Genomic DNA, 25,591 nt, shown 5'->3' on the forward strand with positions numbered 1-25,591 from the left:
TATCCACGTCCCAACCACACCCATTTAGCACTGCTGATCACACTGTTTCATATATAATAATTATAACCAAAAACAAATACGGCCACACAGTGCTCCATACTGTATAATGGCCACACATGATGCTCCATACTGTATAATGGCTACGCAGTGCTCCACATACTGTATAATGGCCACACATGAGGCTCAATACTATATAATGGCCACACATGATGCTCAATACTGTATAATGGCCACACATGATGCTCAATACTACATAATGGCCACACATGATGCTCCATACTGTATAATGGCCACACATGATGCTCAATACTGTATAACGGCCACACAGTGCTCCATACTGTATAATGGCCACACATGATGCTCCATACTGTATAATAGCCACACATGATGCTCAATACTGTATAATAGCCACACATGATGCTCCATACTGTATAATAGCCACACATGATGCTCCATACTGTATAATGCCCATATAAGATGCTTGATACTGTATAATGGCCACATATGATGCTCCATACTGTATAATGGCCCCACAGTGTTCCATACTGTACAATGACCACACAGTGATCCATACTGTATAATGGCCACACATGATGCTCAGTACTGTATAATAGCCACACATGATGCTCAATACTGTATAATAGCCACACATGATGCTTCATACTGTATAATGGCCACATATGATGCTTCATACTGTATAATGGCCACATATGATGCTTCACGCATACTGTATAGTGGCCCACCTCCCCTCCCATCCTGTATGCATGGCTCATCTCCCCCCCCATGCATGGCTCATCGGCTCCCTGCTCCCATCATGCATGGCTCATCTCTCCCCCCCTCCCTGCATGCATGGCTCATCTCCCCCCTCCCATCCTGTACGCATGGCTCATCTCCCCCTCCTCCCTGTATGGATGGTTCATCGGCTCCCCGCTCCCATCATGCATGGCTCATCTCCCCCCCTCTCCTGTATGCATGGCTCATCTCACCCCTCCTGCATGCATGGGTGGCTTATCTCCCCCCCCCCCTGTATGCGTGGCTCATCTCCCCCTCCCTGTATGCATGGGTGGCTCAGCCTTTGGCTCATCTCCCATCCCCCCCTATGCATGGCTCATCGCCGGCTCCCATCTTGCATGGCTCGTCATCTCTCCCCCCTGGCCAGCCGCCCCCTCCATGCATGGCTCATCGTCATCGGCTCCCTGCCGGCACCGCTCCCATTTTGTATGGCTTGGCTCCCGGTCCACGGTCCTCCTTCATCCTTCCCCCCGTCCTCCCCGGCTGTCATCATACTCACCACGCACGGCGCGCAGAACGGAACGGAATCCTCCACCTCTGTCCCGGCGCAGCACCCTCGTCCTGTGTGAGCGGTCAGGTGGTCATTTGCAGCATATTCATGACCTTAATGAGCGGTACCACCTGACCGCTCACACAAGACGAGCTGCAGTCGCTGAGACCAGACTAGGCATCGCTATAAAAAAAAAACCCCAAAAAACAAAACAAAAACCTTGCTCAGGTGCCGCCCCCCGCATCGTCCCCGCCCTAGGCACGTGCCCTCAAATGCCTAGTGGCAAATACGGCCCTGATGTCAAGTGAACCCTGCAGCCAAATTAATGTGCTGCGTCATTCTCACTTCTTACGGACAAAACTGATATCCGGAAAAAGTGAGAGTTGTGACTTTCTCTGCAAGTCAGTTACGTCTGAAAAAAGTAAGTGAAGCAACATAGTAACATAGTTAGTAAGGCCGAAAAAAGACATTTGTCCATCCAGTTCAGCCTATATTCCATCATAATAAATACCCAGATCTACGTCCTTCTACAGAACCTAATAATTGTATGATACAATATTGTTCTGCTCCAGGAAGACATCAAGGCCTCTCTTGAACCCCTCGACTGAGTTCGCCATCACCACCTCCTCAGGCAAGCAATTCCAGATTCTCACTGCCCTAACAGTAAAGAATCCTCTTCTATGTTGGTGGAAAAACCTTCTCTCCTCCAGACGCAAAGAATGCCCCCTTGTGCCCGTCACCTTCCTTGGTATAAACAGATCCTCAGCGAGATATTTGTATTGTCCCCTTATATACTTATACATGGTTATTAGATCGCCCCTCAGTCGTCTTTTTTCTAGACTAAATAATCCTAATTTCGCTAATCTATCTGGGTATTGTAGTTCTCCCATCCCCTTTATTAATTTTGTTGCCCTCCTTTGTACTCTCTCTAGTTCCATTATATCCTTCCTGAGCACCGGTGCCCAAAACTGGACACAGTACTCCATGTGCGGTCTAACTAGGGATTTGTACAGAGGCAGTATAATGCTCTCATCATGTGTATCCAGACCTCTTTTAATGCACCCCATGATCCTGTTTGCCTTGGCAGCTGCTGCCTGGCACTGGCTGCTCCAGGTAAGTTTATCATTAACTAGGATCCCCAAGTCCTTCTCCCTGTCAGATTTACCCAGTGGTTTCCCGTTCAGTGTGTAATGGTGATATTGATTCCCTCTTCCCATGTGTATAACCTTACATTTATCATTGTTAAACCTCATCTGCCACCTTTCAGCCCAAGTTTCCAACTTATCCAGATCCATCTGTAGCAGAATACTATCTTCTCTTGTATTAACTGCTTTACATAGTTTTGTATCATCTGCAAATATCGATATTTTACTGTGTAAACCTTCTACCAGATCATTAATGAATATGTTGAAGAGAACAGGTCCCAATACTGACCCCTGCGGTACCCCACTGGTCACAGCGACCCAGTTAGAGACTATACCATTTATAACCACCCTCTGCTTTCTATCACTAAGCCAGTTACTAACCCATTTACACACATTTTCCCCCAGACCAAGCATTCTCATTTTGTGTACCAACCTCTTGTGCGGCACGGTATCAAACGCTTTGGAAAAATCGAGATATACCACGTCCAATGACTCACCGTGGTCCAGCCTATAGCTTACCTCTTCATAAAAACTGATTAGATTGGTTTGGCAGGAGCGATTTCTCATAAACCCATGCTGATATGGAGTTAAACAGTTATTCTCATTGAGATAATCCAGAATAACATCCCTCAGAAACCCTTCAAATATTTTACCAACAATAGAGGTTAGACTTACTGGCCTATAATTTCCAGGTTCACTTTTAGAGCCCTTTTTGAATATTGGCACCACATTTGCTATGCGCCAGTCCTGCGGAACAGACCCTGTCGCTATAGAGTCACTAAAAATAAGAAATAATGGTTTATCTATTACATTACTTAGTTCTCTTAGTACTCGTGGGTGTATGCCACCCGGACCCGGAGATTTATCTATTTTAATCTTATTTAGCCGGTTTCGCACCTCTTCTTGGGTTAGATTGGTGACCCTTAATATAGGGTTTTCATTGTTTCTTGGGATTTCACCTAGCATTTCATTTTCCACCGTGAATACCGTGGAGAAGAAGGTGTTTAATATGTTAGCTTTTTCCTCGTCATCTACAACCATTCTTTCCTCACTATTTTTTAAGGGGCCTACATTTTCAGTTTTTATTCTTTTACTATTGATATAGTTGAAGAACAGTTTGGGATTAGTTTTACTCTCCTTAGCAATGTGCTTCTCTGTTTCCTTTTTGGCAGCTCATTAGCAGTAGCTGATTGGCTGCAGGGTTTATGTGACATAACTTCACGCTAGCCCTGGGAGACCCAATAGCGGTGGAACGATGTCCAGACCAGAGATGAGTATAAGGCGTTTTTATTCAGAGTGGGGGGATATTGCAATTGTGAAGGGGTTGTCTGAGTAGTAAACCCCTTTAAGTCTTGTGGACTGAGAACTAACCTCACAAGTAGCACTGGCTGTAATTAAAGTAGTTAATATGGACTAAATATCAGTAAGAAGATGGCACAAAAACTCGAATTATTCACAGGACAGCAATCTTTGCTTCTTTAGGATGGGTCTGCTGCACCCAGTCATTTATGTGATCTATCAGTACGGTATATTACACAAGTTGGAAAAGCTCATTTAAATGCGAATTAACCCAACATTACCTGTTCAAGCGTTGACTGTGAAAAGCTGTACTCCTCTACGTTGAATGATCGCTTCACTGGAGAAAATGGATAGAAAATAAATCTCAATATAATACATAACATCTATACTAACTCTTGAAGAAATCTTCCCAACCCATAACTTTTTTTTCCCGTCGACATAACCATAGGAGGGCTTATTGTTTGAGGGTCGAGTTGTAGGTTTGAATAACACAATTCACTTTAACATATCAGGTACTAAAAAACAGAATACAAAAATATATAAATAAAACAAACAATTACGCTATAGATTTTTGCGTTTACAGAATTCACTATGGGGGAAAAATATTCCAGAAACAGAATTCTCCAGGTCAATATGATTATGATGATACCTAACTTATTTAGTTTTATTTATTATTTTAGGGGCTTAAAAAATTCTGAACTTTGTATAAAAATATTTGCTTTGTGCCGCTGTTCTCTGAGACCCCTGACTTTTTTAATATTTTTGTCACTGTCATTTTTATTGGTGCCACATACAACGTTTTGATCACTTTGTATTATGTTTTTTTGGGGGGAGAAAGTTTAGAGATGTTATAGCTATTGACACAGCGATCAGCTTTATTATAATTTTTTTTTGTTATTTTTTTTTATTTAGGCTTTATAATGTATTTATAATGTATTATTACCTTTCATTAGAGCATAACTTTTTAAGATATGTGGTTCACATTTACCATATATACTCGAGTATAAGCCGACCCGAGTATAAGCCGACCCCCCTAATTTTGCCACAAAAAACTGGGAAAACTTAATGACTCGAGTATAAGCCTAGGGTGGAAAATGCAGCAGCTACCGGTAAATGACAAAAGTAAAAATAGATACCAATAAAAGTAAAATTAATTGAGATATCAGTAGGTTAAGTGTTTTTGAATATCCATATTGAATCAGGAGCTCCATATAATGCTCCATACAGTTCATGATGGGCCCCATAAAATATGCCCCATATAATGCTGCACAAAGGTTAATAATGGCCCCATAAGATTCTCCATAGACACATTTTCCCCATACAGTACTGCATAAAAGTTAATAATGGCCCCATAAGATGCTCCATAGAGATATTTGCCCCATATAATGCTGCACAAACATTGATTATGGCCCAAGAAGATGCTCCATAGAGATATTTGCCCCATATAATGCTGCACAAATGTTTATTATGGCCCAAGAAGATGCTCCATAGAGATATTTGCCCCATATGCTATTGCTGCGATTTAAAAAAAAAAAAAAAATGACATACCTCTTGTGGCTCAGGCCCCCGGCACTTGCAATACTCACCGGTCCTCGTTCCGGCGCTGCTGTATCTTCCGCGTCCTCTGCACTGTCGTTCAGGCCGAGGGTGCGGACTGACCACGTCATCGCGCCCTCTGACCTGAACGTCACTGCAAAGGACGCGGAAGACTGAGCGGCACCGGAATGAGGAAAGATGAATATTGCGCAGTGCTCCCCCTCCCCATTATACTCACCTGCTCCTGGTGCAGTCCCTGTATCTCCGGTCTCCCGGCGCTGACAGCTTCTTCCAGCGTTGAGCGGTCACTGTTACCGCTCATTACAGTAATGAATATGCGGCTCCACCCCTATGGGAGTGGAGTCGGATCCATATTCAGTGATGTAATGAGCGGTACCATGTGACCGCTCAATACAGGAAGAAGCTGTCAGCGCCGGGAGACCGGAGATGCAGGGACCGTGCCAGGAGCAAGTGAGTATGTCACAGCCGCCGCTCCCCTCCCCCACCGACCCCCATGGGACAATGACTCGAGTATAAGCCGAGAGAGGCACTTTCAGACTAAAAAAATGGGCTGAAAATCTCGGCTGATACTCGAGTATATACGGTAAGTTCCTTTTTCCACTTAGTGAATTATATCTTTTATCCACCTGTGCTAAAGAGTTAAACCAATTAAGAGGAGTAAGCAAATTAAGTGAAGGCTTGGTGCTAGTAACAAACACCCCTCCCTTTCCAATTGTAAAAAGGTTTATAAAGACATGGTTATTGTTCCAGTATGGATGTATGTATGTATGGATTGGCTTTTTTTTTAAGCCAAAACGTGTTGTTTTTACTCGGTACATTTCAGAATAAATTTCTTTTTAAATAAGCCGATCTATCATGTTACAATTTTTGGGAGCGACGGCACCAGACTGGACTTCTGCATCTTTTTACTTTTCACCTGTGGATGACTGAGGATCGCCCTGTTGACCAGGAATGGTGCAGCAGACCGAGCAACTAGGACCTTGGTTTGGGACACTCGCCCAGGGCCGATACGCTGTTCCTTCAACCTCAGTTTGGTGAGTGCATCAGCTTTGCACTTTTATTAGTGATATTTTTAATATTGCGCTTAGATCCTGTGTGGTGCTGTCCCTTTTAAATTCCCTATCCCCAGTGTACTATATGAAAATTCAATTTTCATATTTCATGTTTGCAAGCTATGCCTTATTTATTTGATTGGATATGAGTTGGTGACTCTAGGTTAGCACCTGTTCATACCTAGTTTATGTTTGGATGTGATGGTCAGTTTTTTAAATTTATATTCATTAGCCTTCTGACTGAGCACTCCGCCTCTTAGCGTCAGGTGTTTTTAATCACAGCAGGACCTTACCCCTGCACAGAGAGAGAGATTTTAGTCTAAGAGAGGATTTATATTAAGTTCCCATACAGATGAAGACTTTATTCTAAGAGAGGATTGGCATTGTTAGGTCCTGGTAATGAGAAACGCCTTAATGTGGCTTCCAGGTACACATGAATTGGCCAATTTATGCCCTAAGCTTTCTAAATTTTTCATATTTCTAGTGCAGTAATGCAATTCAATTTTCATATTTCATGTTTGCAAGCTATGGCTCTACAGAGTGCTGCTTTATTTATTTGATTGGAGCTAGCTCCAGTCACATCTGTTAGAGGTAGGTGCTGGCTGTATAACACAGCTGATACTTGCCTTGTAAGCAGTAGGCTCAGCTCCATACACCCACCTCCGACAAAAAACGTACATGTACATGCTATAACTGGAATGGATTAAATATTGATGATCATGAGTATCAGATCTCTGATGGTCTATAAGGGCCAAAATGTTCCAGCGACTAACGAGTACCATTTCTGGTGCAGCTCACGCAGGCGCATGTGTGCCTAGTTCAGCACCTTGTACGCCAGCAAGGCTGGTGCAGTGTAATTGTGTGCTACGTCAGTCTTGATGAATCAGCCCCCAAGGAGTTTTTCTAGGACGCCTTCAATTATCCCCAAAGGAGTTTTTCTAGGCCAACTTCAATCATTGATGCGCCATAATAACGAATGATGTTCTCACCTTGCTCCAGATTGAAGAACGCCTGTGACAGAGACTGGACGTCACTTTTAGGAACTTTGTATGACATCAAGGAGGCAAATCTGAAATCAGGACAATTATATTATTAGGGAGAACTGCATGGCCTATAAGTCTTCCTAAAAAGGAGGAACTGTACCCATTATACACTTTGGCAAAGACCTCTCACCCAGCCAACCAGTCTAATACTTTGCACTGTCGATGGGTTTAAAAATCTTGTACTAGCTGTCTGTAAATGGAAGTTTTGGTTGGGGTCTACACTCTTGATATCCATGCAGTATGGGCCGATATTAACTTTTAGAATTGCCACCTCCAATAGGTGGCACCAGAGGACCTGTTCTCTTCTTCTGTGCACACAGGAGAGCGCAGGGTGCGCATAAGGACAACACGAGGCATGTAGGAAGCGAGAAGATGCTGGATGTGGTTGTTACTTGGTTGCCTAATATGGCATCAGAGCTGTATGGGGGTGCTAATCATAGTCCCACAGGTGGTGGGCTAATGCACAATTAGCGTAATACCTCTGTATTGCAGTGTTTTGGCCTGTTAGCGCTCTTTTATTGAGCCCCAAAGATGGCAGACTTCATAAAGCCCCTGCCTGCCAAAAAACCCAAAGGCGCCCTGCAATTGATCCTACCGACAGCTGTTGTCTTTACCCGATTCGGGGCAGTAAGGGCGATCTGGTTGAGCCTCATCATACCTCTCTTGGCGGCTGGCATTGGGGAAGTGTTTCAGGACCTCCCGATGCAGGAGCTCCATCTGCTGCATTCCCGAGTCAGCATCGAGCTTCAGATCTAAGGAGAAATGGCGACCAAACTTACTCTTCAGGTGCTGAACTGAGCCGATATATCTGGAATGAAAGGCAAGGACGAACTAAATAACATGTTACATCTCAGAAACGTCTCCTTCGTGATAGGTCATACGATATATCCATGTACTCCACCCACCTCAGCTCCCCGGATACCATGATAGCCACCCGGTCACACACAGCTTCTGCCTCCTCCATGAAATGCGTGGTTAGCACCGCCGCCTGCTCTTTGCCTTTGAATGTCGACCGTATCACTTGCCTGCAGATACATGATAGCTGTGAGTAATAACAGCCATAAAAAAAAATTATACAGAAGCATCGCAAAGTCAAGCCGTGCTCACCACATGCGCTGCTTCGCCTTGGAGTCCATGCCGTTGGAGGGCTCATCCAACAGGACGACGTCAGGAGTCCCCAGCATGCTGAGTGCGAAACACAACTGGAGAGGAAACAGTATATTCATAGGCCTATCCTGATAATTGTTTATCTACAACTCAGGCCTAAAAGGCTTAAAATCACCTTTCGCTGGGATCCCAAGGAAAGCTTCTTAGCTGGTTTACAGAGATCTTCCTTCATGTCCAGAGTTTCTACTATCCTATAATCAGAGAAGCCATGAGAGGTGAGGACATCAATACAAGTGGGCTGCATGTCAGCTGTGTCATACAGCCAGAACCTGCCTCCAACAGCAGAGATCAGAGCCAGCTCCAATCCCAGCTGTGTAACCAAGGTGCAAAGTGCCAATGGTTTGCTATTTCAGCCGAGGGCCTACTAAAGCCCCCAAAGCTGTTCCTCTTGTACGCATATGAAGTTCAGACCACAGCTGGGCTTCATAAGAAACTGTTATATTAACTATATACTTTAATACTGAATGACTGCAGTATACAGTGGCATGTAAAAGTGTGGGCACCCCTGGTCATTAATGCTATTGTGAACAGTTAAGCAAGCTGAAGATGAAATGATCTCTGAAAGGCCTACAGTGAAAGATGAACACTATAAAGTTACAAAAGTACAAAAATTTATTGAGAGCAAGACAGAAAACACAACCGAAATAAAAACATGTTAAAATACAACTAACACACCACTGGTCCTATCTATATATATAATTGTCTAAGGGTTTTTCCGTTTGTCTGTCTGTCTTTCTGTCTGTCTGTCTTTCTGTCTGTCTGTCTGTCCTGGAAATCCCGGCTCTCTGATTGGTCGAGGCCGCCAGGCCTCGACCAATCAGCAACGGGCACAGCGACGATGATGTCATAAAGGACGTAGACATCCTGCCTGGCGGCCTCGACCAATCAGCAACGAGCACAGCGACGATGATGTCATAATGGTTGCCATGGCGACGATGATGTCATAAAGGTTGCCTCGGCCAATCAGCGAAGGACACAGTCTGCCGCGAATTCTGGAATCATCATTGTCCATATACTACGGGGACATGCATATTCTAGAATACCCGATGCGTTAGAATCGGGCCACAATCTAGTCTTATATATAATTGCCTAGAATACTACTTCCTGCAATTTGTGCCAACTGCCGTGGCTTTGTCCGGAGCTAATGTCCGGAGCTAATGTCCGGAGCTAATGTCCGGAGATAAGTGACGTCAACAGTGTCCAGTGTCTGATTGGTTGCCGCCTGCTGCGAGCGACCAATCAGAAACGTGCCGTACTGTGACACACTCCGCCCGCCATTTTGGTGTGATTTTTGAATTTTTACCTCACAGCAAGTTTCTACTGCGTGGAGGCGGGCCCAGTGACGTTGCTCTTCAAGCTCCTGCCGAATTTCAAGTATATATGGATTCTAGACTCCCGATTCTTTAGAATCGGGCTGCCATCTAGTAGTGAATAATCATATAAAGATGGCCCAAATAACAATAATGTATAACACAAGGCAAAAATACACCACTCATAAGTTGTTAATAAGACACTAAGAATACTACACATATATGCATATGTCTGTAGTATTCTTGGTGTCTTATTACTGTACAATAAACAGTAATTTTAACCAGGGGTGCCCAAGTTTTTACATACCACTGTATAGTACAAGTCATCAATCAATAGCAGCCTTGGGTTTCCGAAAAAAAAAATGTGGTTAAAAATATTTAAAAAAATTCCTAATGTAAAAGTAAATAACAATAATAGAAACACATTCAGTGTCTCCATATCTGCAAATGTAAGATCTATGAAAATATAGAAAGTATCTAACCTAAACAATAAGAGCAAAAAAAATGTTTTTTTTAAATATTCCCAATAAAAAATTTAATAATAAAAAAAGAAACACATTAAGTATCGCCATATGTGCAAAAGTCAGATATATCAATATATAAAATTATTTAACCCTAGCAATAAGCACTGGAAAATTATTTAACCCTAGCAATAAGCACTGGAAAATTATTTAACCCTAGTAATAAGCACTGGAGACGCAAATAAAAACAAATTTGGTTGTGGCAATTCCTCCAAAAATGCAAAAAAAAAAGCTATCAAAATGTTTTGCACATAAAGGAAAAAAAAGCTATCAACTCAGCTTCAGCAACAGAAAAATGAAAAAGTTATGGGTCTCAGAAAATGGTAAAATCAACTTTTTATTTTTTAAAATGTTTAGAATTTTTTTAATCACTAAAATAATTAAAATATACAAGTATCAACCATAATCTTACTGACCTAGCAAATCATGTTGCCAGTTCATTTTTACTGCACAATGAAAACTGTAAAATCAAAGCTTAAAAGAACAATGACCGAATTGCATGATTTTTGCCATTTCACCCTAATTGGAATTTTTCTCTATTTTTTCACTTCTAAATTTTTTTCAGTCACTTAAATCTACTATATAATTGTCTAGGGGTCACTTCCGTCTGTCCGTCTGTCGTCCTGTCACGGATATTCATTGGTCGCGGCCTCTGTCTGTCATGGAAATCCAAGTCGCTGATTGGTCTCGCCAGCTGCCTGGCGCGTTTCGGTAGATGTACCTTCCTCAGGGGGCGCATGGTTTTTTTGTATGTAATTTTAGATTGATTTGTAATAAAGATACTTTTATTGGATTCAGTGACTGCATTTTTCTTTGGCTGTTCTATGTTCTGTAATCAGGCTACTAGACTTCATACCTTTTTATTATCTCTTTCAAGTTGCTTTTGCTCATGCCTTTAATGGATCCGTAGGTCTCTAGATGTTCCTCTAGCCTCACCTCAGGCCACAAATAGTTTACTTGGGGAGAATACCCCACAAATCGGACGGTGTCGCTTCCTCGTTCTGCAGAGTCTGTGTCACCTATTAAAATCTAAGGACATAATATTGACTGGATGTATTAATGTATTAATACAACCCACATCACACTGCAATGTTGTTCTTATTGTTCTATGCCCCTTTTTACAGGGACTGATAATCATTCCTGACCATCTGCCTGTAGAAAAATGGCAGAGATTAGCTGACGAACAGTCAGGAGGAGTACAACAGCTAACAAACAAGCAGGGAGTGTGTACCAGCTGACAAACAAGCAGGGAGTGTACAACAGCTGAAAAACAAGCAGGGAGTGTGTAACAGCTGACAAACAAGCAGGGTGTGTACAACAGCGAACAAACAAGCAGGGAGTGTGTAACAGCTGATAAACAAGCAGGGGGTGTACAACATCGGACAAACAAGGTGGGAATGTACAACAGCGGACAAACAAGCAGGGATTGTGTAACAGGTGACAAACAAGCAGGGTGTGTACAACAGCGAACAAACAAGCAGGGAGTGTGTAACAGCTGACAAACAAGCAGGGTGTGTACAACAGCGAACAAACAAGCAGGGAGTGTGTAACAGCTGATAAACAAGCAGGGGGTGTACAACATCGGACAAACAAGGTGGGAATGTACAACAGCGGACAAACAAGCAGGGATTGTGTAACAGGTGACAAGCAAGCAGGGGGTGTACAACAGCAGACAAACAAGGTGGGAGTGTACAACAGCTCACAAACAATCAGGAGGTATGTTACATTGAAAGCTCACTGACCTGTCCAGCGTTTGGCTCGGTCTGACCAACCATGATGTCCAGTAATGTGCTTTTTCCGGCTCCATTTGGCCCCACCAATCCAAGGATTTCTCCTGGAATAAAGAGCAGATTATCCATGAGAGACCCAACTATACGTTCTGTATATATACGTACGTTCTCCGCAACGACCAAACTTGCCTTTTCTTACACAAAACGATATGTTATTGGCAACTAGTTTTCTCATTGCCTTTCCAATTATGGTTTTGCCTTTTTCTTCATATTCTTTATGTAGACCACTGACCATGATGGCGGGCTTCTGGAGTAGAAGAGAGGTGGATGACTATTAGTCCTCTAAGTAGACTACAAAAAACAAGTCAGAATAAAAATAAAATGTAGAAAAATATATAAAGAAAAATTTGCATCATTCTCTCATTTTCCTTCATTAAAAATAAAGAAATTTGAAAAATTAAACATGTTTGGTGTTGTTGTGTCCTAATAAAAGTCAGAAAAAAACATACAATTATTGAAGCAAAAAAAAAAAATCAAAACGGCAGAATTGCCACTTTTTGAGTGCCACAGTTTCCCCACCCAAAAAAGAGATTCAACAAAAAACCATGAAAATGTCATATGTACCCCAACATGGTATCAATAAAAAATATCTGCTAAAAAAATGCTACTATCCAGCTCTATTGAGGTTGGAAAAAAGTTATGGGTATCAAAAAAAGTTACAAGCTTTTTTTCTACAAATTTCAGAAAATAACCCCCAAAATTGGACAAGTTTGGCACGGCGTAATCATACTGACCTGGAGAATTATTTCGCTAGGTCATTTTTTACAGCAGAAAATCAAGTCTTCATATGGATGTGTCTGGTCTTGAAATAAGGGAAGGAAAAAACAAAAAATTCCTGGGTCCTTAAATGGTCCCAGGAATTTTTTCTGTTTATGAGGTATTAATAGCTATACCTCGTAGCAGTTTGATGCCATGTACTCTCCAACCCTAGCTCTTTCCACCCGCACATCCTCGTCCTCATCTTCAGGGACCTCCGTGAACTTCCACGTCTTATTTTTTTTATCTTTTGTCCTGCAAGGAAAATGCAGTGTAAAGCCGGCATCACATTAGAACTCTAGCGTGAGAAAATATTCAGTGAAGTTATCACGCTAGAGTTCATATGAGTTTATGCCACCAGGGGGCGCAGCACCGCAAGTCAACAAAGCTGCATTCCATTCATTCCCCAGTTTTTACAGCCAGGGGCGGCTGCATTAGCAGGCTCCTGGTTGTAAAATTATTTAACCCCTTCAGATGGATTTACATCGTGGGACATGACTGTACGGCGGACAGGTATGGGATATTGTTGCTTTATTATTTTCCTTTTTTTTCAGAAGACAAGGATCGTCAATTGGATTGAGAATACAATAATGATATTAAAACCCCATGTGTATTTATTTCATTAAAATACTTTATTCATAATGTGTGCATGTTTATTTAACTCTTTATTACTATTGGATTAATAATGGATAGGTATCTTATTGACACCTCTCCATTATTAACCTGGCTTAATGTCACCTTACATTAGCAAGGTGACATTAACCCCTCATTACCCCATATCCCACCATTACACGGGAGTGGGAAGAGAGTGGCTAAGTGCCAGAATAGGCGCATCTTACAGATGTGCCTTTTCTGGGGTGGCTGAGGGCAGATGTTTTTAGCCATGATGGACCCGTAGAAGTGCTATCCGCACGAAACGGCCGTCGTCCTCCTGCACTCCCCGCAGCACTGTAACTTCTTAGCAAGAGACTGTATTAATCTGTACATGGATTAAATACTGCGCATCAGCAAATTGGTGAGTGCCGCTGTTTTTTTAGTCTTTTTATGGGATTTCGCATTACATTACTTGCACACAGCTGAGCACCAAAATCCGATTGCACACTAATGTTGGCACGTGAAGGAGAAATGTGATCGCAGGATAGCAAGTTTTCGTGCTGCTGAGTAGCTGGTCCGAGTGCCATTCCAATTCTGAAGATTTCTACGACGTAGATAGCAAAAGCCGACAATTGAATTACCGGCTTTTATGCTATCCAGCTCTGTATGAAATATAAATATATATATGTGTGTGTGTCAATGTTATAAATATATATATACATAAAGAAAAAACTTTTTGTTTCTCCAGCGACCAGTCCAATGGTAGAGTAAAATAAACCTTTTATTTATCCATTAAAAAGTTCCAGATTTCTTCAGTTACGATATTGCATACATTCAATCCCTTATGGACGACATGTTTCGACACCACATGTGTCTTCCTCCAGGTCCAAATGTCATATTGGACTGATCGCTGCAGAAACAAAAAGTTTTTTCTATACACGTGTGGATTTGTCCCAATCCGTTTTCCGTGCGAACTGTAACCACAGTTGTCCTGTTTCTTCAAAGCGGTAAGCTGGCTTTGGCAAAAACTCTCTCTCTATATATATATTATTATTTATTGTTATAGCGCCATTTATTCCATGACGCTTTACATGTAAGGAGGGGTATACATAATAAAAACAAGTACAATAATCTTAAACAATACAAGTCATAACTGGTACATACCTATTCTATGTGTAGACATTTGTTTTATCTATTCTATTCTAACCTGTCAGTGTGATTTTACTGTACACCGCACTGAATTGCAAGTCACACTGATGGTCCGTGTGTGATCCGTATTTTTCTCGCCCCCATAGACTTCCATTGGCGGATTTTTTGCGCAGTACGCTGACAAACGCAGCATGCTGGAATTTTTTCAGCCCGTAAAATACGGCCGAGAAATATACGGCTGATGGGAGCTGCCCCATAGAGAAACATTGGTCCGTGTGCAATGCGTTGTTTTTGCGCCTCTCGCTCGTCCGTATTCCTCTCTAGTGTGACGTCGGCCTAACATTTACTTGCAGTGTAACTTTCCATCTAATGTCCTTACTTTCCATAGCCGGTATACATATAATCATGTACCTGAAAACAGGGTCTTTCCTTATGGACTTGCCTCCATTCTTTAGCTCCAGGTAACCCAGGATTAGGAGTAAGATCAAACACTGCAGATAGGGCTGCAAAGAAATGTACCCGTGTATCAGAATTCCATGTGCCTGTTGGAAGCAGTAATGCTTCACTATTCACAATGAGCTAATGAGAATTGGGACAAGGAAGAATCGTTGCAGCTTGCTGGATTAAAGGCGTTAACCCATGAGTTACTTTCATATTAAAAATCCATTTTAAAGTAATTTGCAGTGCAGGATGAAAAATATCTCTTCAACATTTTTTGCTTTGGTGTTTTCCCCATACTGCTGCTGGGGCAGGCTCTGGGCTAAATCAATCTCCTCCCCCCTCTGGCAGCTGATGGTATAGCACCTTCTTACTACCCTAGCAGATGTAGACTTATTCAGTCATACTGCCATTATCCTGCAGAGACCTAACTTTATGCCCTGCTTGTCATGAAAGGAACAATACTCTGATTCTGGGGGTTCACTTTGAACAAACTTAGTCTTAGACTTTCTTCTCTGGCAGCTGACAGTATAACTTCTTACTACCCTTGCAGAAGGAGGCTTCTCATTTGTACTGCCATGCTACTTAACAGACAATGCTTCTTCCCAATAATTAGGGTAGAAACCAATTTCTGGCTGCTCTGCCACTAAAGGCAGGCTCTATACAACGTGTTCCAAATTATTATGAAAATTGGATTTAAGTGACATCTACTATATAATTGTCTAAGGGTCACTTCCGTCTTTCTGTCCTTCTGTCTGTCATGGATATTCATTGGTCGCGGCCTCTGTCTGTCATGGAATCCAAGTCGCTGATTGGTCTCGCCAGCTACCTGTCATGGCTGCCACGACCAATCAGCGACGGCCACAGTCCGATTAGTCCCTCCCTATTCCCCTGCAGTCAGCGCCCGCTCCATACTCCCCGCAGTCACCGCTCACACAGGGTTAATTCCAGCGGTAACGGACCGCGTTATGCTGCGGGTAACTCACTCTGTTACCGCCGCTATTAACCCTGTGTGACCAAGTTTTTACTATTGATGCTGCCTATGCAGCGTCAATAGTAAAAACATCTCATGTTAAAAATAATTTAAAAAATAACAAATCATTATATACTCCCCTTTCGCGACGCTCCGGTGACCTCCGGTAGGTTCCGGTGCCAAGAATGGTATGGGAGAAAGACCTGCCATGACATCACGGTCATGTGACCGAACTACAATGGGCCCTCGGAAGGTGAGTATATAGTTTTTTTTTATTTTTTACCCTGTGACATACGTGGCTGGGCAATATACTACATAGCTGGGCAATATACTACGTGACTGGCCAATATACTACGTAGCTGGGCAATATACTACGTGACTGGCCAATATACTACGTGGATGGGCAATATACTACGTGGCTCTGTGCTGTATACTACGTCACTGTGCAATATACTATGTGGCTCTGTGCTGTATACTACGTGACTGGACAATATACTACGTAACTGGGCAATATACTACGCAACTGGGCAACATACTACCTAACTGGGCAATATACTACGTGGCTGGGCAATATACTACATGGCTGGGCAATATAGTACGTAGCTGGGCAATATACTACATAGCTAGGCAATATACTACGTAGCTGGGCAATATACTACGTGATTGGGCAATATACTACGTGGCTGTGCAATATACTACGTGACTGGGCAATATACTACGTGGCTGGGCAATATACTACGTGACAGGGCAATATACTACGTGACAGGGCAATATACTACGTAAGTGGGCAATATACTACGTGACTGGGCAATATACTATGTGGCTGGGCAATATACTACGTGACTGGGCAATATACTACGTGGACTGGGCAATATACTACGTGGGCTGCGCAATATACTACGTGGACATGCATATTCTATAATACCCGATGCGTTAGAATCGGGCCACCATCTAGTAATAATAATAAATATCTTTATTTTTTATATAGCGCTAACAGATTCTGCAGCGCTTAACAGTTTGCACACATTATCATCACTGTCCCCGATGGGGCTCACAATCTAAATTCCCTATCAGTATGTCTTTGGAATGTGGGAGGAAACCGGAGAACCCGGAGGAAACCCACGCAAACACAGGGAGAACATACAAACTCCTTGCAGATGTTGTCCAAAGATTTAATTGTTTTGTTTTTCAAATAAACTCTTGGATGGTATTGTGTCTCAGGGCTCAATGGTTCACTGAAATCAATCTTAAACACGTGTGATAATTAGTTTTCCAGGTGATTCTAATTAAAGGAAAGCTACCGTATATACTCGAGTATAAGCCGAGATTTTCAGCCCATTTTTTTACACTGAAAGTGCCCCTCTCGGCTTATACTCGAGTCATTGTCCCTGGGGGGTCGGCGGAGCGGTGGCTGTGACACACTCACCTGCTCCTGGCGAGGTCCCTGCATCTCTGGTCTCCCGGCGCTGACAGCTTCTTCCAGCGTTGAGCGGTCACATGGTGCAGCTCATTACAGTAATGAATATGGACCTGACTCCATTCCCGTAGGGGTGGAACCGCATATTCATTACTGTCATGAGCGGTAATGGTGACCGCTCAATGCTGGAAGAAGCTGTCAGCGCCCGGAGACCGGAGATGCAGGGACATCGCGCCAGGAGCAGGTGAGTATAATGGGGAGGGGGAGCACTGCGCAATATTCACCTGTCCTCATTCCGGGCCCCGCTCCGTCTTCAGCGTCCTCTGCAATGACGGTCAGGTCAGAGGGTGCGATGAAGTGGTTAGTCCGTACCCTCTGCCTGAACGTCAGTGCAGAGGACGCGGAAATCACAGCTTCACCGGAACGAGGACCGATGAGTATTGCAAGTGCCGGGGGCCTGAGCCATGACAGGTGAATATGTCTTTTTTTTTTAATTGCAGCAACAGCATATGGGGCAAATATCTCTATGGAGCATCTTATGGGGTCATATTCAACGTTTGTGGAGCATTATATGGGGCAAATATATCTATGGAGCATCTTATGGGGCCATAATCAACGTTTGTGCAGCACTATATGGGGCAAATATCTCTGGAGCATCTTATGGGGCCATAATCAACATTTGTGCAGCATTATATTGGGCAAATGTCTCTATGGAACATCTTATGGGGCCCTTATTAACCTTTGTGCAGCATGATATGTGGCATATTTTAATATGGAGCATCTTATGGGGCCCATCATGAATTGTATGGAGCATTATATGGGGCTCCTGATTGAATATGGATAATCAAAAACACTTAACCTACTGATATTTCAATTAATTTCACTTTTATTGGTACCTGCAGAGGCGTAGCTAGGGTTTCAACTTAGGGGGGGCGAAACATCTGAGTGGGCCCCTAACCAGCTAACCCTGATTACAGCTATGGTTACACACTCTAATTGTGAATATTGTGGAACCTCAGAATATGACCGCGCTGTTATTGAAAATAAATCTATATACAAAAACGAACATTGACATTACCGCCATATTGTGTCGATATGCAACTTTGACGGTCACAATACTCTGAGTGCCCCTATAACAATGATGCATAAGTGCCCACTTAACATTTAATAATGTCCCCTAAGTTCCCCCATGTACTGCTCCATTATACACAGTATGGTGAGCTTAAAGCTTCCATATACACAGTATAAGGCCCCAGGGCCGGCGTCAGCACCCGGCACAGCGGGCAAATGCCGGGGCCTTGGGAAGAAAGGGGGGCCCACTAGCAGCTGGGAGAGCAGAGCAGGAGATAACATGCTCTCTCCGCCCACAAAGTCACTGCTGGCTGCGTTCTCTTAACCCCTATGTGCCAGCTCTGACACAAGCATCTTCTCACTCAGTCAGTGCAGCCAGGCAGGCACACATAGGGGTTAAGAGAAGGCAGCCAGCGTGACTGTTTGTGGGCGGAGAGAGCACTTCTCTGCTCTGGCCCCTGGGTGGCTGCAGACAGTGCTGCTGAGCTGAACTTATCAGGAAGATTCTTGAGGAGCTAGTCCTACCAGAGTGCAAAGGTATCCAGCAATAATTGCAGTTGGTCCTGTGGCTCAGTCTGCTGCTGTCTGTCTCTGCTGCCTAAAAATGTGGGTGATGTCTGGAGGAGCAGCTGGTGGGGTGCAGCCTGCAGCCACCCAGCTCTCCCAGAACCCCAGAATACATGCATGCTGCACCAAACCTGCACCAGTGGGGTAGGAAGAAGCTTAACCCCTTCCCATCTGTATGAAGGTTATTGCTAAACCTTAAATATAACAATCTGACCCGCATAAATGGGGTTAACCAGATGCCAGGAGGAAGGGGAGCTGCTGCCATGTGGGCTGTAGGTTGGGGCCCCGTGGCCCCATGCTGGTGACTGGAGGGACTCTGCCCAGTGCTGGCATGTGGGTGATTTCTGCTCCGGAGTCTCAGCTTCTCTCCTCCAGGTCACACTGTGCAGTCACAGCAACATTGGTTGTGTCTGTCCAGGTCCCAGCAGCTGCCACTGCTCCCACCAAGGACATGGCATCACTTAACCCTTCCCCTGCAGCCACCGGCAACAAATCCACATTATTCCTTGATTAAATCAGGTTCCAACCCAATAGAGGAGCAGACATTTCCTGCTGCCATTAGCGTCCGGGAGGGGGTGACATTGGCTGCCCTGCTACTCTGTAGTGGGGGGTGACAAGTGTAACATGGGGTAACAATGAAGGAGAAATGCACAGGATAATAGTGAGAGCGACAGAGGGCAGTGTATGGTATGGAGCAGTCACGGGTGGGCTGCAAGATCCCCCCATACTGTACATGATTGCTCGGGACAGGGAGGCGTTTAATGAGCTTCTAATGACGGGGCACTAATTGGGTCATTAGGGTTTGTGGAAAGGATTCAGCATCAGGTCCCTCATTAATGCCCGAGCGATGTTACTTTGTGGCACAGATCTGTTAGGGCCGCAAAACCAAACAACGTTGTTTATGTAGAAAAGTCTTTGTTTCATAGAAAAACTCAAAACAGAAAAGATTTTCTGATACAACAACGCCCTGCTCACGACACTGCACAGCACCTCTCCTGTATATATACACTGCACAGCACCTTTCCCCCTGTATATATACACTGCACAGCACCTTTCCTTCTGTATGTATACATTGCACAGCACCTCTCCTGTATATATACACTGCACAGCACCTTTCCTCCTGTATATATACACTGCACAGTACCACTCCTCCTGTCCTGTATATATACACTGCAGAATTTACAATAGCTGTCACTCATGTAAGAAGTGAAATCTGGCATTGTACTATACATTTCTCTGCCATATCTGTGCATCATAAATCGGGTATGTGTTAAAGGGGGGGGGCCCACTGAGACTCTTTCGCCCGGGGCCCTCAAAAACCTGGAGCCGGCCCTGTAAGGCCCCCACAGCTCCCCTATACACAGTATGATGATTCTATAACTCCCCGATACAGCGTATGATGTTCCCACTGCTCCCCTTTACACAGTATGATCCCACTGCTCCCCTATACATAGTATGAGCCCAATGCTCCCTTATACACAGTATAATGCTGACAGAACTCCACTATAGAAAGTATAATGCCCCCCAGAGCTCCCCTATATAGTGTATTGGGCCAACAGCTCCCATATGCACAATATGCCTTCACAGTTCCCTATACATAGTATGATGTCCCCCACAGTTCCCTATACACAGTATAATGGGCCCACAGCTCCCTTATACACAGTATAATGATGGGCCAGCAGCTCCCTTATACACAGTATGATGGGCCAGCAGCTCCCTTATACACAGTATGATGGGCCAGCAGCTCCCATATACACAGTATGATGTGTGCACAGCTCCCTTATACACAGTATGATGGACTCACAACTCCCTTATACACAGTATGATGGGCCCGCAGCTCCCTTATACACAGTATGATGGACTCACAGCTCCCTTATACACAGTATGATGGACCCGCAGCTCCTGTATACACAGTGTGATGGGCCCGCAGCTCCCGTATACACAGTATGATGGGCCCGCAGCTCCCTTATACACAGTATGATGGACCCGCAGCTCCTGTATACACAGTGTGATGGGCCCGCAGCTCCCGTATACACAGTATGATTGGCCTGCAGCTCCCTTATACACAGTGTGATGGGCCCGCAGCTCCCATATACACAGTATGATGGGCCCACAGCTCCCTTATACACAGTATGATGGGCCCGCAGCTTCCTTATACACAGTATGATGGGCCCACAGCTCCCTTATACACAGTGTGATGGGCCCGCAGCTCCCATATACACAGTATGATGAGCCCGCAGCTCCCGTATACACAGTATGATGGGCCCACAGCTGCCTTATACACAGTGTGATGGGCCCGCAGCTCCCGTATACACAGTATGATGAGCCCGCAGCTCCCGTATACACAGTATGATGGACCCACAGCTCCCGTATACACAGTGTGATGGGCCCGCAGCTCCCGTATACACAGTATGATGGGCCCGCAGCTCCCGTATACACAGTATGATGGGCCCGCAGCTCCCTTATACACAGTCTGATGGATTCACAGCCTCCTGTCATGATTTGGATGTCCCGGTCATTTACTCATCCTCCAGCGTATTCACTATTTTGTGGCACTGCTGCAGTGCCGCTGCTCAAACTTGTGAGCACAGCTTCTGACTGGCCAGAAGTTAGAAGTTATGTCACAAGCGCTCAATGTAAGACTATGAGGCTATGTGCACTTGTTGCGGATTTGTTTGCGGAATTACCATGGATTTCCTGTGTTTTTTGTGCAGATTTCACCCGCGTTTTACCACCTGCGGATTCCTATACAGTAGCGGGTGTAAAACGCTACGGAATCTACACAAAGAATTGACATGCTACGGAAAATACAACGCAGCGTTTCCGCGCTGTATTTTCCGCACCATGTGCACTGCGGATTTGGTTTTCCATAGGTTTACATGGCACTGTAAACCAGACGGAAAACTGCTGCGAATCCTCAGCGGCCAATCCGCAACGTGTGCACATAGCCTGAGCATGAGAAAGGGGCCAGGACGAGGCTCCCATAGACTCACACTGATTAGTTACCTCTGCGCTGCTCCATGAAACACTGGAGCCGCGGACAGGTCACTAACTGCAGGAGACGGAGCCGAGCGGAGACAAAACCAGATGAAAAACGTCAGAAGGTGAGCATCAGACAGAGGGCAGGGGACTTGGATTTTCAGCACCGCTCCAGCAATTAAATAAAATAACGCTGGAGTGGTGCTGTAAATGTGATGCAGCTCTTGGTTACTGTATGCGGGCTCCTTATACTAATACTCATAAAAGACCCAGGTGGTATGTATGAACCCCCCCCCCCCCCCATCTCCAGCCTCCCCAGACAGCAAATATTACATGTGATGGAGCACATATAATATCATAACAAAACATTATAACATTCAGCCCCCAGTGCCCTGTCCCCCCTCCTCCACTTCAGCCCCAATACCCCCATCATCTCACATCCACCCCTCAGTACCCTGTCCCACCTCACCCACCTTCTGCCCTCACAACCCCCAAATGGTCTCACATTCACCCCCCAGTGCCCTGACTCCCCTCCCCCGCAATACCCCCATGGTCTCACAATCACCCCCCAGTACCCTGTCCCCCTCACTCACTTTCAGCCCCCACAATACCCCAACGGTCTCACAGTGACATACCTGAATTTAATAAATCTAATAAGTTCCATCCCCACTTACTGAGAAAGTTTGCACTGCAGGCAGGACCAGGAAGTGAGTGAAATGAAAGGTGGGCACTAGGACCCAGCGTGCACAGAGTGAAGAAACTGCAGCCAGGAAAAGCTTCAGGATCAGGTCAGACACTGACAGGCGAAACCATTCACTGCAGGGGGGAGGAGACTGCAGCCGGCCACTGTGCTAGTAGCGTGCAGACATCAGAAGGGAGCAGACATTATACTGCTCTGCTCCTATGCGGTGTTCTGCCTCCTCACAGAAGTGGCCCTGCCCTGGCTCTCAGTGGGCCCCTTCATGTGACAGGGCCCGGGGCGATGGCCCCCTCTGCCCCCCCAGTAGCTACGCTACTGGGTACCTGTTTTTATTTTTGAAATTTTACCGGTAGCTGCTGCCTAGGCTTATACTCGAGTCATTAAGTTTTCCCAGTTTTTTGTGTCAAAATTAGGGGGGTCGGCTTATACTCTAGTATATACGGTACTTAAAAATAATGTTCCACATTATTAAGCAGGCCACAGGTTTCAAGCAATATGGGAAATAAAAAGGATCTCTGCTGCTGAAAAGCGTTAAATAGTGCAATGCCTTGGACAAGGTATGAAAACATTAGATATTTCACGAAAACTTAAGAGTGATCATCATACTGTGAAGAGATTTGTGACTGAAACAGAGCACAGACAGAGTTCATGCAGGTAAAGGCATAATGAGGAAGGTTTCTGCCAGACAAATTCATTAGATTAATAGAGCAGCTGCCAAAATACCATTACAAAGCAGCAAACAGTTATTTGAAGCTGCTGGTGCCTCTGGAGTCCCTCGAACCTCAAGGTGTAGGATCCTTCAAAGGCTTGCTGTGGTGCATAAACCTACTATTCGGCCACCCCTAAACAGTGTTCACAAGCAGGAACGGTTGCAGTGGGCCCAGACATACATAAAGACTAATTTTCAAACAGTCTTGTTTACTGATGAGTGTCGAGCAACCCTGGATGGTCAAGATGGATGGAGTAGTGGATGGTTGGTGGATGGCCAACATGTCCAAACAAGGCTGCGACGTCAGCAAGGAGGTGGAGAAATCATGTTTTGGGCCGGAATCATGGGGAAACAGCTGGTTGGGCCCTTTAAGGTTCCTGAAGGTGTGGAAATGACCTCTGCAAAGTATATAGAGTTTCTGACAACTTTCTTCCATGGTATAAAAAGCAGAAACGTGCCTTCAGGAGCAAAATCATCTTCATGCATGACAATGCACCATCTCATGCTGCAAAGGATACCTCTGAGTCATTGGCTGCTATGGGCATAAAAGGAGATAAACTCATGGTGTGGCCACCATCTTCCCCTGACCTCAACCCTATAGAGAACCTTTGGAGTATCATCAAGCAAAAGATCTATGAGGGTGGGAGGCAGTTCACATCAAAACAGCAGCTCTGGGAGGCTATTCTGACTTCATGCAAAGAAATACAAGCAGAAACTCTCCAAAAACTCACAAGTTCAATGGATGCAAGAATTGTGAAGGTGATATCAAAGAAGGGTTAGACTCCCTACGCTCATCATTGTCCCCAATCTCTTCCTTTTCCTGTCCTGATCTGGCTGTACATCACTTCAATGACACTCTTAGAAGCACCCTAGACCAAGTAGCTCCCCTCACCCTCAGAACCTCCAAACACAGAATAAAACAGCCCTGGCTCACATCACAAACCCGATTTCTCCAGCGATGCTCTAGGTGTGCTGAACGCTTATGGAGGAAAACACGCACACCAGAAGACTTCATACACTTCAAATTTATGTTAAGGACCTATAACTTTGCCCTTCACTTCGCTAAACAGACCTACTTTACCACTCTGATCTCCTCACTATTCAACAACCCCAAGAAACTTTTTGACACCTTTCACTCCCTCCTCAGGCCAAAAGCACAAGCCCCTATCACAGATATTTGTGCTGGTGACCTGGCCTCCCACTTTATAGAGAAAATAGACAATATCCGTCAGGAAATCCGCTCCCAACAACTAAGTTCAGTGACTCCCATCCCTCCCCTCATTGCCCCTGGCTCACTCTCCACATTCGATCCCATCACAGAAGAAGAAGTCTCCAAGTTCCTCTCCTCTTCTCGTCCGACTACATGCACTACCGACCCCATTCCCTCACATCTCCTCCAGTCTCTCTCTCCAGTTGTCACAAGTCACCTAACTACAATCTTTAATCTCTCCCTCTCCTCTGGCATTTTCCCCTCCTCCTTCAAACACTCTATCATTACTCCATTACTAAAGAAACCCACCCTAGACCCATCCTGCACAAACAACTACAGACCGGTCTCCAATCTCCCCTTCATCTCTAAACTCTTGGAGCGCCTGATATACTCCCGCCTTACCCGTTATCTCTCCACTCACTCCCTCCTAGACCCTTCACAGTCCGTTTTCCGCCCCCTACATTCGACAGAAACTGCACTCATCAAAGTGACCAATGACCTTCTGACAGCAAAACGTAATGGTGACCACTCTCTGTTCATTCTTCTCGACCTTTCTGCAGCTTTTGACACTGTTGACCACCCTCTCCTTCTCTCTAGGCTCCAGTCACTAGGCATTAAGGACACTGCTCTCTCCTGGTTCTCCTCCTACCTTTCTGACCGCTCCTTCAGTGTTCTGTTCTCTGGTTCCACTTCATCTCCTCTTCCTCTCACTGTTGGGGTACCTCAGGGCTCAGTCCTTGGCCCCCTTCTGTTCTCTCTCTACACGGCCCCAATTGGACAGACCATCAGCAGATTTGGCTTTCAGTACCATCTTTATGCCGACGACACACAACTATATACGTCATCCCCTGACCTTACCCCC

The 25,591-nt window shown here is 44.6% G+C and overlaps 1 protein-coding gene across 1 annotated transcript in view; it reads right to left on the reverse strand.

Moving 5' to 3' along the window:
* The window catches only part of ABCA5 (ATP binding cassette subfamily A member 5), a 240,305-nt gene that overhangs the window by 3,020 nt on the left and 211,694 nt on the right, over positions 1–25,591 (reverse strand). Inside the window, exons 28-38 of the mRNA XM_069750700.1 lie at positions 15,077–15,168; positions 13,060–13,177; positions 12,296–12,413; positions 12,119–12,210; positions 11,233–11,405; positions 8,661–8,736; positions 8,486–8,580; positions 8,284–8,403; positions 8,037–8,186; positions 7,325–7,404; positions 4,008–4,063 (exon numbers count right to left, since the gene is read on the reverse strand). Coding sequence (XP_069606801.1) covers positions 4,008–4,063; positions 7,325–7,404; positions 8,037–8,186; positions 8,284–8,403; positions 8,486–8,580; positions 8,661–8,736; positions 11,233–11,405; positions 12,119–12,210; positions 12,296–12,413; positions 13,060–13,177; positions 15,077–15,168 — 1,170 coding nt within the window. The remainder of the gene's footprint in view (positions 1–4,007; positions 4,064–7,324; positions 7,405–8,036; positions 8,187–8,283; positions 8,404–8,485; positions 8,581–8,660; positions 8,737–11,232; positions 11,406–12,118; positions 12,211–12,295; positions 12,414–13,059; positions 13,178–15,076; positions 15,169–25,591) is intronic.

This window comes from Ranitomeya imitator, chromosome 2, assembly GCF_032444005.1.
Source record: "Ranitomeya imitator isolate aRanImi1 chromosome 2, aRanImi1.pri, whole genome shotgun sequence".
In the NCBI taxonomy this organism is placed as follows: Eukaryota; Metazoa; Chordata; class Amphibia; order Anura; family Dendrobatidae; genus Ranitomeya; species Ranitomeya imitator.